The sequence below is a fragment of the Falco biarmicus genome, chromosome 4 (genome assembly GCF_023638135.1).
Source record: "Falco biarmicus isolate bFalBia1 chromosome 4, bFalBia1.pri, whole genome shotgun sequence".
In the NCBI taxonomy this organism is placed as follows: domain Eukaryota; kingdom Metazoa; phylum Chordata; class Aves; order Falconiformes; family Falconidae; genus Falco; species Falco biarmicus.
Window position 1 is genome coordinate 77725461 of NC_079291.1, and position 14354 is coordinate 77739814.

A 14354-nucleotide genomic window follows, 5' to 3' on the forward strand; every position below is an offset into this window, starting at 1 on the left:
GAAAAAAATAATATGAACAAAGGACATTTAAAAAAATACCTCTTCTGCTTGTTTTTTTTTCCTTTTGGCCATGTGCCAGTCATTTTGTGTGTGAATTGATTTCTTTTTCTCTCCTTCAGAATCCATGCCCAGAGTCCAGTGCTTCTTTTCTCTCCAGAATCACATTCTGGTGGATCACTGGGTAAGATCAAGATGATGCATAAAGCATTAGTTAAAGTTAGATGGCATTTTAGGATTCTGCTTTCAGAGTTAAATTAGCAATTATTCATTCAATAATAACTTTGGTTGTTTCGCAGATAGATTAAATTGATTATTTTTTTCCGCAAATTTGATTAATCTGTTTTACTTCCTTTGTAGGGTCTCTGTAATTTTAAATGGTCTGGTACATATTTAGTACGTTTGCTGAAGGAATACAATAATAAAGTTTTCTTTGGGAAATGTAAAAAGGTAGAAAATAACTGCTATATTTAGAAATGTAGGCATTCAGAACTGTTAGTTCTTTTTGTCCAGTAGGTTGTTTTTTTTTTTTCTCCTCGTTAACTTTGCTTTAGTTGTGCTGTATGATTTGATCATAACACATGTTCTTGTGAATTAAAACACAAAACCATGTGAAGTAATACTGGTGTGTAGTTGTGGTTGGTACTTGGCCGGAGTTCCAACAGAAAGCTAGATGAAAGGAATTGCATTGTAAAATTAAAGGCTAATAATGATTTAGAAACTTGGTAGGCAAGTTTTATTTTCCGTGAAAGTTGAATTCAGTGGCATATCCTGGTTCCTTAGATATTTTGGTGTCTAATTCTCACAGTTAAGACAGGAGGATATGTTTTTTAGCATCTGGACCTGTGTTGCTGCTTTTGTTCTTGCATGCGTTTTTGTGAAGAGCCGACTCTGTTTTGGGGCTGCATGTAAGGACCACTGTCTTATGTCATATATATACACACACATCTTTAGTGTTCTTAAATATATAGTGCTGATTCTTTCTGATGCAGGTTGATGGTTCAGGGTTATCGGAGACCTTTGGAAGCCAAGGATTTGTGGTCATTAAATAAAGAGGACAAATCGGAGGAGATTGTGCCAGGTTTGGCTAGAAACTGGGCGAAAGAGTGGGCAAAGACCAAGAGGTGAGTTCGGTTTTCCTGGCTGGCTGTTCTTCCAAGAGGTTCAAAAGCTCAAGTTACTCAGCCTCTACTTAGAGGTGTTTGTCATCTATTATCAAAGCCTGCTTTTGTAAGGCCCAAGTGGCAGCTCTGTATTTGTCCTTCAGTGTGTACAGAAACAGGAACCAAGTAGGGTGTTGCGTGTTGTCTTTATGAAGAACTGCATCAGGTTTTCCCTTAGTCTGTCATGATCTGAAGCTGATTATTGTTACTTTCGATGTGTGTGTGTTTTCTTGGGGGGGGTTATGTTCCCACACAGTGAAACTTCAGCCACACAATTGAGGAGCTTGGGCTCCCTCTATAGTTGGTGAAGCCTCAGGAGGGCAGTTCAAGGTGCAAAAGTGAGAAGCTTCTTTCTTTCCTTTGACTATATAGGGAGGCTGGGCATCTAAGCCAGATGACTAAAATTAGAAAGACTGCATGCCTGCAGTTTCCAGCATACTTTTATCATCCTTTACTGCGGCAAATAGAAATACCTTTTCATTGAAGGAAAATTGCTTGCTTGCTTACATACTGTATTTTTACATACAGCTTGTCCTCAGACAAGCCATATGTAGTTTGGCATAAGCCAGATGTATGAAATGAATGTGTTCAGTCCATTGACCATGACTTGGCATAAATCTGACTGCAAACTTTTAATTCTGTGGTACAGTGAGGCCTTGATTTTGACGAAAGTTCAGCACACTGGGTTCTAGATTAATGATGTCCTTTGCTCTTTAAGTTTAACACAGGTTATGGCCCTGTTCCTCATTCTCAGGGCAGACCTATGGGAGAGATTACAGGAATGTTAACTCTCCCTACAAAGAAGAACATTTCTGAATGGCTGGTTCATTTAGCTATGGTTGTATGATTAAAAAGATCTTTGATTGACAGTAAAACACAGTTGAACTATTGAGAAGGGCAACAGCTCCTAAGCATCTCATTTGTATACTGTGCATTTTTCCAGTTAGCTTTATGCTTGAATAAAGGCTACATTATGTACTTACTCTTATTTCAGGCAACCATTAAATATGTTATACTCACCCAAAAAGCAGCAAAAATCAAGTGACTCAAATGGTGATGTAACAGAAGAGGCTGAAGCTTTGATTATAAAACCATCTCAGAAGAGCTCTGAAGCATCTTTATTCAAGGTGTTATATAAAACCTTTGGACCGTATTTTCTCATGAGCTTCCTGTTTAAAGCTGCACATGATCTCTTGATGTTTGCAGGCCCAGAAATTCTGAAGTAAGACCTATATACTTTGTTATTGTTTTAAAAGTATGCAGGCAGAATTTAAAATGCACTGGTATTTCACTTGCCAAGGTGTTTTGCCTTTGGCTGGCTCAATGGGGAAGAGCTGTCATGCAAGTTAGAGACCAATCACACAATGATTTCGGTTCATTGGTGGTAAATGTTTGACTTTGTGTGTTCCTTTCCAACACTAGGAACGCCAGGCAAGAATATAATCAACAGTAGCAGGAGTTTATTTAATTCTAAGCTGTATTGATTGTACGTGAAGCAGGAGAGAGCTAAGAGGGTAGGAGCAGTTGTATTGCTTGAAGGTGAGAAGAAGTAAAACAACTGTAAGCAGTTGTATTTTAGCTGGAGGAGTGTGATACTTTTTAGTGTACCTCCAAGGGAATGCTGTACATGTAAGGTATATGATACTTTTTGTTTTAAAGTAGTACACAGGAGAAGGGGGTGATGTGTGGTAGTATAAAACGATCTCCAATGTCTAGGAAGTTTGCTTAAGTGTTTTATCCTAGTTTGGTACTTTGGGTTCTTGCATGAGCCATCTAATGTTTAGAATAATCTTAAGATTGTAACCCTGATGTTTCATTTTGATTTGTGTTTACCAAGAGAGCTAATTCTTCTCTCCACAGATTGCTCATCAACTTTGTAAATAACAAAGCTGCTCCAAACTGGCAAGGCTATTTCTATACAGGGCTGCTGTTTCTTTGTGCCTGTCTTCAGACGCTGATTCTTCACCAGTATTTTCATATTTGCTTTGTAACTGGAATGAGGCTCAAAACTGCTATTGTTGGTGTAATTTATCGAAAGGTAGGTGTTTCTTTAAATGTATGACAATACCTCTCAGTGACTCTGCAAATGCTTTGCTTAAGTCTGAATAATTAAAGTAGTTAGGAGACTCTGGTAGGCTGATTCCTAACTCTTAATAGAAATAAGAGTGTATCTAACTTATAAATGAAAGCCTTTAAGACAGAGCAGTTTTCTAATTTACTAGTTAAAGTTCAGGCATCATCTTTTTCCCCGCTGCCAAACGAGAAGCCTTGTCTCATTTAGGCTGGAGGTGTGAAACTGCTTCAGTTTGTGCAGAAATTAAGATGCCTCTACATTTACAGCTTCTTTTGGGATTTAGCAGCAGTGTCACATCATCTTGGAATAAGCTGGAACATTTTAGAAAGCTGTGGACTAATTGCTCTGTGTGAGAAAAATGTGGGATGAAAAGTGAAGATTGTGCTTCTTAAACTAAAAAACAAAACATGCAAACGCCTCCAAGCAATAAAACCACCAACCAACCCTAACCCTAAAGACTGCTTGTTGTCTTTAACTCTTAGTTTAAATCCAGCTGCTTGCTTCAAGCTATACAACTTGCATTTTGTAAGTTGTGCAGAGTAAACAGAATATGAAGTAGGAAAAGGGTTGCTTGTAATTTTAAAGATGAAGCTTTGTAAAGCGTTTGAATTCTGTGGAGAAAATGCAAATGAGTAGGTCTTCCTTCATGTTGCCTTCATTTTTTTAATTTTGTTTTTATTCTGCACTTAGGCACTTGTTATCACAAATTCTGCTAGAAAGACTTCTACTGTGGGTGAGATAGTGAATCTAATGTCTGTGGACGCTCAGAGATTCATGGACTTGGCTACCTATATAAACATGATTTGGTCTGCACCTCTCCAGGTGATATTAGCACTGTACTTACTGTGGCAGGTGAGTATTGTGTCTTGTTCCCTGTTTTGGCTTTGGCATTGTGCCGCTTCCTATGGTCCTAAGTACAGACAGCTGTTAGACCACTAGAGGGTTTAAGCAGTGTGGAGAAAATGCTGTTTGTGTAGAAGCCATTCAGAGCTGCTTTTGTCGCTGCTGTCAAAAGGAAGGCAGGAGGTTCTTAGTTTGTGTATCTGAGTGGATGTGGGGAGGATGCAGATGGGAGCTACTATCTTTTGGGGGACTGCAGCACCTAGAGTATCTCACTTTGTCACTTGATTTAAATGAAAGTGATCTTGGTTCTGCACTCTGAGAGTCGCCATATGAGATGCTTGCTGTTTATAATCCAGACAGTCAGTAGACTGACTCTTCCCAGTTCTCACTGTCCATCAGAAAGGTGATGAAATTCCCCAAGAAGTTGGTCACGCCCTTGCATGGGTCTCTAGATCAGAAGAATAGACAAACCAGCAAAAACTGGAAAACATTAGAAGATCTCTGTATGTGTGTATAAATAAACAGAGCAGTATATGTAGCTATTGATCTGTCTATATGGGGGCTATATGTGTATGTTTATTTCAAAAATAAAAAAACCCGTCAAACCAAGCCCATGCTTGATCCTCCTCTTCCCCCAAGCTGTTCTTGAAAAGGGAAGAAGAGGTTGAAAAGTTATTTCAGAATGCTTTTCTGTAGCATATGCAGTGGTTTGACCCAAGATTTTTAAAAAATGAGTTTGAGTAAATGTTTACAACTAAGTGCTTTTCAGAATTTAGGTCCTTCAGTCCTGGCAGGTGTGGCTGTCATGATCCTTCTGGTTCCGATAAATGCTGTGATGGCAATGAAGACAAAAACCTATCAGGTTAGAATCTTTATATATGCGGCAGTGTGTTTTTAAGAATCATGTTCTGTTCTTTGACTCGTTCCTGAGGTTTGTCCTTTTAAATTTTTTTCCCTTCCTCTATTTATCCCTTAAAAAAAGGGGAGGGAAAGAAAGGTCACAGCTCTTGTGTATGTGGACTAAACAAACTCGTGTATATTTTGGCCTTTCAGCTTATCTGTATATAATGGTCTGAAAATTTTGCAGTAGTTAAGACCAAGGTAGCAGCTTAGCCAGGTTCATTAAATGCCCAGCCATCGGTTTGGAATTAGTTGTTATTAACTTACTGCCTAAGAACTGAAGTGCAGATGTAAACTACTGTCTGCCTAGTGAACTGTAATGAGCGAAATAATCACACTTCGAGGATGGTGGTTGCAGTGTTGTTGGTTTGTTATGGTTTTTTTTTGGTTTGGTGTGTGGTTTGGTTTTTTTTTTTCCCCTTGAAGGGATGAGGAAGAAGAATTCTTAGTTGTTTCCTGTTCTTGGTCCCTAGTGGATTTTGATTTTATTCAGAGGGGATCAGTTTGTTACAGAGAGCGCCCAGAAGTAAATGTAGACTCAAACTCTCATGTTTTTTACTGCAAGAACTACTTCCAGCAGCCTCACCACGTGCCTTCTGGTACAGACTTCACTACGAACTGAATTTACTGAATGTCAGAAAAGATTGATCTATGTAAATGAAAATTTTTAGCTCTAGATGTTCATCAAAATATACCACAGTATTTGGTTCCTCCATGGGAGAAGCAGGGGTGTTCTAGCCTGTCACAGCCACACTGCCGTTGGTAACAGCTGTCTGGGATAGCTGTACTGGTGCAGTCTACTGACTGCCTAGTGCTGAGTCAGAACATTGTTTCAAATTTGCACTGCCCTCATTAAAATACTTTATGAAGATGGAAACTTTTGAAGAACCAGCGTTCTTATGGCTGAGTAGAAAGCTTTTTGCTTCTACTTACGCTTTCTAGTGCTGAAAATGATGAAAAACCACATTTGGTCTAAGGTTAGATGCAAACTGCACGTCACTGAAGCTTGATTCTAGTGGCTGGGTTTTTTTTATCTGCATATTGTACCTAAGAGGAACCTGAGTCCCAGGGCTCCCTGATGCAGGGTTAATCCCACTTAAACCAGTGTCACAATTGCTTTGATCATGGTTTGGATTTTTAGTTGCATGAAGCATTCTTTCAATTGGTTTAAAACATCTTATTAATTCTGCATATTTGTTTGTTCAGATAGCATCTCAGATTTCCTGCTTGGGAAACTAGTAAGCTTTTGATGATAATGAGGTAAATTTTGCTATTGCAAAATACAAAGCTTAGAACTTTGTGGTTCTGCCAAGCATTGTGCTCTGCTAATTATTTTTTGCAATGTTGTTTTTAGGTGGCTCAAATGAAGAGCAAAGACAACAGAATTAAGCTGATGAATGAAATTCTCAATGGGATTAAAGTTCTGAAACTCTATGCTTGGGAATTAGCCTTCAGAGAGAAGGTATTAGAGATCAGACAAAAAGAACTCAAAGTCCTAAAAAAATCTGCTTACCTTGCTGCAATGGGAACCTTCACTTGGGTTTGTGCTCCTTTTTTGGTAAGTGAAACGAATGTAAAAGTCTGCTCTCCTTTCTGGGACCATGATTTCCAAGCCAATGCATGGGAACTTGTTTTGGTTTTGTTTTTTAATGAGCGGAAGAGTCAGAATGCCCTCTGCAGAGGTGGGAAATTGAACACATGTCTTCTGCTTCTCTATGAAGAGGCACTACTGTGTTCTTTGAAACTTAGTAACAGCCAGTTGGATGTATTCTAGAAGGTATTGGCGGAAGTATTTAAGAATAAAAACTTTCTCTGCATCCTTCTCTGTTTTTGGTAGTGTACTTGAAGAACCTAAGATTTCAATGTACTGTCAGATTTAGAAGAGGCTACTAATGAGCACAGTACCCTCCAGGTGGTAGCTGTGGCTGACAAGTAAAACTTCCTTTCCTTTTCAGCATCTTTCTGATAGCAGCAGGTCCTTAGATAAGAGTCCTTGAGTGGGACATTGTGCACCAAGTGTACCTCTGGCTTGGGTTCTCTCAGCATCTGTTTTAAGAAACATGTGGAGAGGTAAAGCCATTGCATACGCTGGGATTGCTTCAGATCATATTTTTTTAAAAATAATTCTTGATATTTGAAAACATCCCCACTGTTTGTGGTTAGCTTACATTTAAACTAATAAAAGGGAGAGAAGGGTGAGATCATATAAAAATTGCTTCAGATCCTATCAGAACAAGGGGCCATTGCTTTTGTGTACAGAAGCAAATAAAAGCCTTGACTACATTAGGATAAAATATGTGTTGTTCCAGTTGAAGGTGTTTAAGTGTACTTTCCAGTCTCAGATTCCTTTCCCGCAAACATTTTTAGTGTTTATGTTATGTTTTGGGCATGATGAAAGGCAGAAGCAGCAGTGCCCTGGGTAGGAAATATCAGCTGCATTCTTAAGCAAATGCTTTTCTAAAAGAAGTCTGAGCTAGTTTTAATGTAAATATATTATTAAATGAAGTTTCTAAATAAAAATCTGCAGGTGGACTCCTTGATGCTGTTCTGTAGAGTCTGAGAAGACAATTTGCCTAGCCAGTAGCTCTGTTTCAGCACACATTGTGAATGTGTTGGCAATGGTCCTTGCCTCGGGGTGGGGGGGGTGGGAGGGGATGGGGAGGTGATGCCTCTGGGGCAGAAACAGTACAGCCTGAAGTGTAAGGCTGCTGTTTAACATCCCATTTTATGGATATATGTTCTTCTGAACATCTGATTAAAGAATTGTTGCAAGCGCCTACCTGAAAGCACTTCAGACATGGAAAACTTATTTCCTCTGCTCCTTCTCGTGTTTCCATGGCCAGGGCTCTTTAAAACATTGTTTAATAATGGTGTCAGGAGACTATTCAATTTGTGGTACCTCCCCTACTGCTGTGTGTGCTGATAAGGGTGTATTTCAGACTAATTGCTGGTAACACAAGATTGCAGACATGCTGCTTGTGAGGTTATTCTTTGGACCTGGCCTTGTTTTTGGTCTCTGTGGGAGGGCTTTCTTCCTGGCATAAGGTTGTCCAAACTAAGGACTGTACAAACAAGCTACTCTACCAGGCACAGCTGAGTCAGCTGCTGTTCAAAGAACAATACATGTCTCCACAGCAGTCAGATTTTTAACAGAAATACTAATGTCTTCAATGGATGCTGTGCTTAGACGAGACTGTTACTTGGGCATTTGAGCACATTGTTTCAAGTCTTGTGGGAGAGGGAATGCTGAAGGTCAGCCTACCTTGATTTCTTGTTTTAAGTGGCAGTCTGTGGGAAAATGTTGCTGGATCTTGTGATATACCAAGGTGTTAGTGGTGTTACCATGGAAGAAAAATTAAGAAGGGAATATATCCCAAAGTGACATTTTGTTTAGTTTAATTTTACTACAATTTAATCAACACATTTTAGAAAAATTTAAATCGGTGTATGGATTTTTTGAAATATTTTTATAGCTTATGATTGATGATAACAGTGGTTCAACGTCATTTTCTTGTTCAGCATGGATCTTATGTTTTTCTGACAGTTGAAGCTTATGAACTCTTTAGGTACTATAAGGCTTTGTCTTTGTAATGCACTAACGTTTCCAGTTTCTTGGAAAACAATCTGTCCATGATAGTGGGCTGTACTTGGAGATGTAGGGTTGTGGTAGTCTTGACAAAATGTAAAATGGGTTAGCATTGGGGTGTTTCTATGTATGTTACTGATCCAGTATCTGGTACCACGGGGCATACCTTAAAACTGAAAGAGAGCAGCAAGAAAGACAAGTGATCGTTTCTCTCCTTCCCTTTTCCTGCAATGTGACCACAAATAGTCTGGGACATTTGTGGTTTTATCCTAACTGTATGAAGAAAGTGAGCACTAGACACTGTTCCAAGAGGAGCCATCAACTTCTTTTTACAACAATAGGTTTACATCAAATGTTTGTTTTGTAGAAAGTGTTACCAGGAACAAGGAAGTTACCTGAACATTACTCTGTCTTTGATTTGTAGACCTCTGATTCCATCTGTCAGACTGTGGGACTCCTGAGTTAGTGACTTTAAAAAAACGTTGCCCTAACTGTAACCACTGCACTTTGTTTCAGGTTGCCTTGTCCACGTTTGCTGTGTACGTCACGATAGACAAGAACAACATCTTGGATGCTCAGAAGGCATTTGTTTCCCTAGCGTTATTCAACATCCTCAGGTTTCCATTGAACATGCTTCCTGTGGTTATCAGCAGCATAGTAGAAGTAAGTCTTCAATCATTAACAGGTGCTTCTGCACAGAAGTAGCCACTGGGTGGAAGGATTACATTCCTGTGCTTAGAGAATGTCTGCTGGTGAAATTCAGCTGCCTCAGAAGGGGAGCTTTGGATTTCCTGTGTGTTAAGTGCTGTGCAAGCAAAATTGTCAATCCTGGTTATGGCGAATGGGTATTCCTGAAATCAACTCTTTCCTGTGGTTTGGGAAGTGCGAGTTTGACTATCCAAGCAACTATGCAGTGGATTTAAGGAGGGATTAGGAGTGCATAATAATGAAGTAATGTATATGTGGTGCAAAACAACAACCTCTTGAGTATAATGAGCAGAGTGTAAGAAAGTTTTGCATCCCTTTCCCATGCAGGCCAGTGTCTCCTTGAAGCGCCTTAGGGTGTTCCTGTCTCATGAAGAGTTAGATCCAGACAGCATAATCAGGGGTCCCGTCACAGAGGGTGAGTTTCTTTTCCTATTGAAAAACAGTGTGTGCAGGTTTTGGGTGTCTTCACAGTGTTTCTTTTGCTTTCTTTGACAAAAGTACTCCCTTTTGGTGGATTTCACTGATAAAATTTAGCCAGAAAGCAGAAAAGTGAGTTTGTAAAATGGAAATTATATAAAGTTGTTGCCACCTTCTCAGGTAGTTTTTTTCCTGTCCCTGACTCCTGTGTCCAAACTACAGAATGGTTGCATCCAGACACAGATCGTCACTTCAAAAATTACTTGTTACACTGTTTTAAATGTAGCCATTTGAAATTTGTAGGCAGTTAAGAAAATGATAATTAATATTGTGCCAAACGCCAGCATTTTTGAGACAAACAATCGTGTAACACTTCAGTATCTTTGAAGAAAAAGGATAGGTCCCATTTTAGGCAGATGCCTCTACATTCTGTTTTGTGGAAAGTGTGTTACACCCCGTGTTTCTCCCACTGTATCCAGTGTTGCTGCTTTGGGTATAAAGAGCCGTTTAGGAGATAAGTGTGAAGGCAGATTTACTGAAAAACTAATGCAAAACAAAACTTGACTGTAACTACGTCAGTCATTTCTAAATGTTTTTTCTTCCTTTTTACAAAGATAGTGAAATCCCCATCACTCCCTGTCATGTGGTTAGTTAAGCTCTATCATTTTAGTCACTTGGCTTTTGGCTGAGCAGTCATCTGCTGTAGTTCTTTTATTTTCTGATTATTTTCCTCTTCATCTTCCTTTTGGGAATATCTCCTCCCTTTCTTAGCTGATAACCATGAATACATTGCTCACAAATCTTTAGTGTGGTTTTATTTTGGGATTTTTTTTGTTTGTTTGGGTGGGTTTTTTTTGTCCATAATGTGTTTTACTTGCATACTAATGTAAATATATACCTAGGTTAATTATTTATTGCATACTTGGTTGAATTAGCAGTGGTATATTTTGAGCTGTTTGCTGTAAAAATCTACAGGTGCCAGTACCATACAATGTTTCACTGAACAGTGTTTTTGGTTGAAGTTATTTTATTTGGTGGTTTGACTGACTTTGCCCTATCATTGTAGTAACTTGGCTTCACACATGGAATTGGCAGCTTAGCTGATGCTTTCATTGAAGAACAAGTCAGATTGAGGCTGCTAGTTACTTGAACAGAGTTTGCAGTGCTGCAGTAGAGCTGCTGGATAAAGGAGGATGCAGCTGAGTAGGTCAGGGTCTTTGTATGGTTGACATTCATGTACCTCCTGGTTACTAAGTGGAACCTCAGAACCTCTGCTGGTGATATATTCAGTAAAAGCAGAACAAGAGCTTTTGGTGAGGAGTGGATGGTGGTTCTGCTGGAAAAGTAGCTTTTATACCTTTGCATGGATGTGCGTAGATTGAATTCTGTGGCATGAATCCAGAGCATACAATTTAGCTGTTTGCACTGGCACTTCTATAAATAGGATTTTTTCTATTTTTCAGCTGAAGGATGCATTGTTGTAAAGAATGCAACATTTAGCTGGTCAAAAAATGATCCTCCTTCACTGAACAGGTAAGAATTAATACCCTTCATTCTGCTCCGTAATCTTGCTGCATCATAAATGATCTGTATTTGAATTATAAGATCTGTATGCAGAAGAGTTTGTGGCTTTAAAGGAACAGAACAAGTTACATCTGTTCTATGCCTTTGTTTTTATACCAGGGGCTTCACGAGCTAGAGGGGTTTACAAAGTATGTAGTATGTATGGCATGCGTAAAGAGGAGTAGGGAGAGGTGTACTGGGAGGAGAGGAAGGCTCAGATCCCGTCTAGCTGTGCGCTGTAGATGGGATAGCGCCATCTAGAGGATGCAGCCGGATTAGCCCCTCACGTTTGCACTAGGACCTCAGTCTTCCTTTTAAAATCGTCTTCTCGCTAACTCTTGCCATCATTGATTCCCGTGCTGCGGAAAGCCAGTGAAAAACCTTGCACATGGTATGACTAACAAAGTAACCGGGGTGATGCATCTACGAGCCGTGTCTTCCCTGTGCCCTGTCCCTTCCCTTAAATTTGGCTGTTCTTTCTTGGGCCTCAAATTGCATTGTCTTTGTGACGTTTGTGCTGTTTGGGAAGCATTCATTGGTATTTACATTTGTCTTCACAGAGTGTTTGAGGGAAATATTGGACAGGTTGTGTCACAGTGGGTTTTTTCTTTCTTCCTCTTTTCACTAATTACATATTACAATGCTATGTCCTACATATGAAGAGAGCTGGGTGCTTTCTGAATGAGAGATTTGCTTTTTCAAGCGTTTCTGTGCTGTGTCAGCATCTGCAGTGAGCGTTCCCATTGCATCTGGCTTTATATGGGCTGCTCAGTTGACTGTTTAACTACTGGGATGTGCCAGCAAGCAAGGTTGAATTATGTGCACTTTATTTCAGCATTAATTTCACTGTTCCTGAAGGCTCCTTGGTAGCTATTGTTGGTCAAGTTGGCTGTGGAAAGTCTTCATTGCTGTCTGCGTTACTGGGGGAGATGGAAAAAAAGGAAGGCTACGTTGTTGTCAAGGTGGGATGTCTGAAGAATTGTTCAGCAATTTGTGGGTATTGCCGGAGGGATTCTAGACTTCCAAGTGGCATGAAGAAGGGAAGAGACAGTTTTTCAAAGGAATGTGTTTTTTATCATTATTTCCTAGCAACACCTTAGCTTGCGCTCTGTGTAGTTGCCTGTTAAGCCTCAACCCAACAACAATCTGTTGGTTTCAGATTTAGCCAAATAGAGAGAACGATAGAGGTCTCAAAGATAAGTATTCTGGGGAGTCTTGTTAGTAGCTGGGTATGAGGTGGGGAGCCTATTATACATGCTCCAGCCTGGGGAAGAGCAGTATTGATTCATACCTTCTCAGATGTCAGAGAATTACAAGGAGAGGGTACACCTAGATACCTAAACATGCGAAAAGCTGCTCCTGTAGTTTGTACTTTCTTAGACATCAGAGTTGCACAGAGCTCACAGAGGACAAATGAACTGAAAGTAAATAAGTAAAAAATCCTTGTTTTGGATTTTGCTGCTGTTGTAATATATGGAAAGAGGATTATTTTAAGAGTAAAACAAATATGTTGCATTTGAAAGAATGCACATTTGATCATCTCCAAAATTGTTCTGGAAAAATAAAGTAGGCGATTTCATGATTCAATGATTATTTGTGCAGAAAGAAGGCAGAACTCATCTTCAAAGCAGAATACTTTGCAGTAGCTCAATCTCTTCCTTTGAACTGACTTTTATATGAAAATGACTTCCCCTACTTTCTGCAGAAATCTCTTGGCGGGGATGCATTTGATAAACACTTGCATTCCAAGTTAAATCGTTTTATGCAGAACATAATTTATAACTATATGAAGGAACTAATGACTTTTGACATTCAGTAATTGTGCATATTCTCTAAACAAATGTTTCCTCCAAATTTAAGTTAGAGAATGATACTTTGTTTGAATTCCTTTGTATGCTACCAACACCCTTTGTTACCTCACTTGGAGGGTGGATTAGAAAAATAACATTTTGGAGGCAGGTGTAGCCCAAGAACTACTTTGTGCAGTTTTGAAATGACCATATGCAGCTTGTGAGGTGATTAGCACTGCTGGCCTCACAGAACCCTGCTGTGCTTTGACTTTGTGTGGAGACTTTTAAGTACTGAATAAGGAACTTCATTTTTCTTGCAGGGCTCAGTAGCCTACGTTCCTCAGCAAGCCTGGGTCCAAAATGCAACTCTGGAAGATAACATTCTCTTTGGAAGGGAGAAGAATGAGAGCCGGTACAAGCGTGTGATTGAGGCTTGTGCACTGCTGCCTGATATAGAGATTCTTCCTACAGGGGACAAAACAGAAATAGGAGAAAAGGTACTTTAAATGCCCACTCTACTGTAACAGTGCTATTGCTTGTAGTTAAGGCCATATGACTTTTATTCTACTTTATCTTAATGTTGTATTGAATTTGAAACACTGAGAGTAGCAACCCTCTACAATGAGGCAAACCTGGACAGTATGTTTTTCTTGTCTTGAAGCCTCAAAGAGGAGGAAACCTGTCCTCAATTACAAATGAAAAAGCATTTTGCAATGACAGTTTTTAATTGTCTCTAAGTTGCCATGGTCATAGAGCAGAAAAATGTATGGAAGCAGGAAGAGAAGAATCTTCTGAACACTTAGCTTCCTTTAAAATGAGCAAACAACACCCCACCCCCCAAAAAAACCCAACCACAAAGCCAACCACCACTCTAAACTGGCCCTTGGCTGCAAAAATATGGGTGGTGTGAGATTTAGAAGCTTGCATAGATGTTGTAGTGCTCTGCTATGGGAGTAGGACCAAGTGTCCCCTGACCACCTGGCCAGCAGGGTATGTGTACGTAACCTGCTCGCCATTCTGCTAAGCTGATGTTGGTCAGAAAACAGACAGGTGCTTTGCAAGCTGACTACTTACAGGTGTGGTGCAGTGGCCAGCTGACAGTCCTGTATTCAGTAAAGGGTGCAGCTTTATCCTGCTTGTTGATCAGCAGGCCAGCCAAACTGTGGAGTGTGAACTGAGTTTGTTTATTGAGTCAGAGGCAGCGCTGCAGAAATACAGCTGAAAAGAGAAGTAGCCCCTGAATGTGCACTCTAGGTAGGTCTGTCTGGGTGAATTGCTTTACAAGACTAGTAAATGGTGGGTTTTTTTGTTGT

At 39.7% G+C, this 14354-nt stretch overlaps 1 protein-coding gene across 3 annotated transcripts in view; it reads left to right on the plus strand.

The window, feature by feature from the left end:
* The window catches only part of ABCC1 (ATP binding cassette subfamily C member 1), a 57549-nt gene that overhangs the window by 20937 nt on the left and 22258 nt on the right, over positions 1 to 14354 (plus strand). For all 3 annotated transcript variants that reach the window (XM_056338224.1, XM_056338223.1, XM_056338222.1), the window contains exons 6-17: positions 120 to 181; positions 990 to 1121; positions 2155 to 2382; positions 3021 to 3198; positions 3925 to 4086; positions 4847 to 4939; positions 6332 to 6535; positions 9080 to 9226; positions 9599 to 9686; positions 11152 to 11221; positions 12087 to 12213; positions 13362 to 13538. In XM_056338224.1, coding sequence (XP_056194199.1) covers positions 120 to 181; positions 990 to 1121; positions 2155 to 2382; positions 3021 to 3198; positions 3925 to 4086; positions 4847 to 4939; positions 6332 to 6535; positions 9080 to 9226; positions 9599 to 9686; positions 11152 to 11221; positions 12087 to 12213; positions 13362 to 13538 — 1668 coding nt within the window. The remainder of the gene's footprint in view (positions 1 to 119; positions 182 to 989; positions 1122 to 2154; positions 2383 to 3020; positions 3199 to 3924; positions 4087 to 4846; positions 4940 to 6331; positions 6536 to 9079; positions 9227 to 9598; positions 9687 to 11151; positions 11222 to 12086; positions 12214 to 13361; positions 13539 to 14354) is intronic.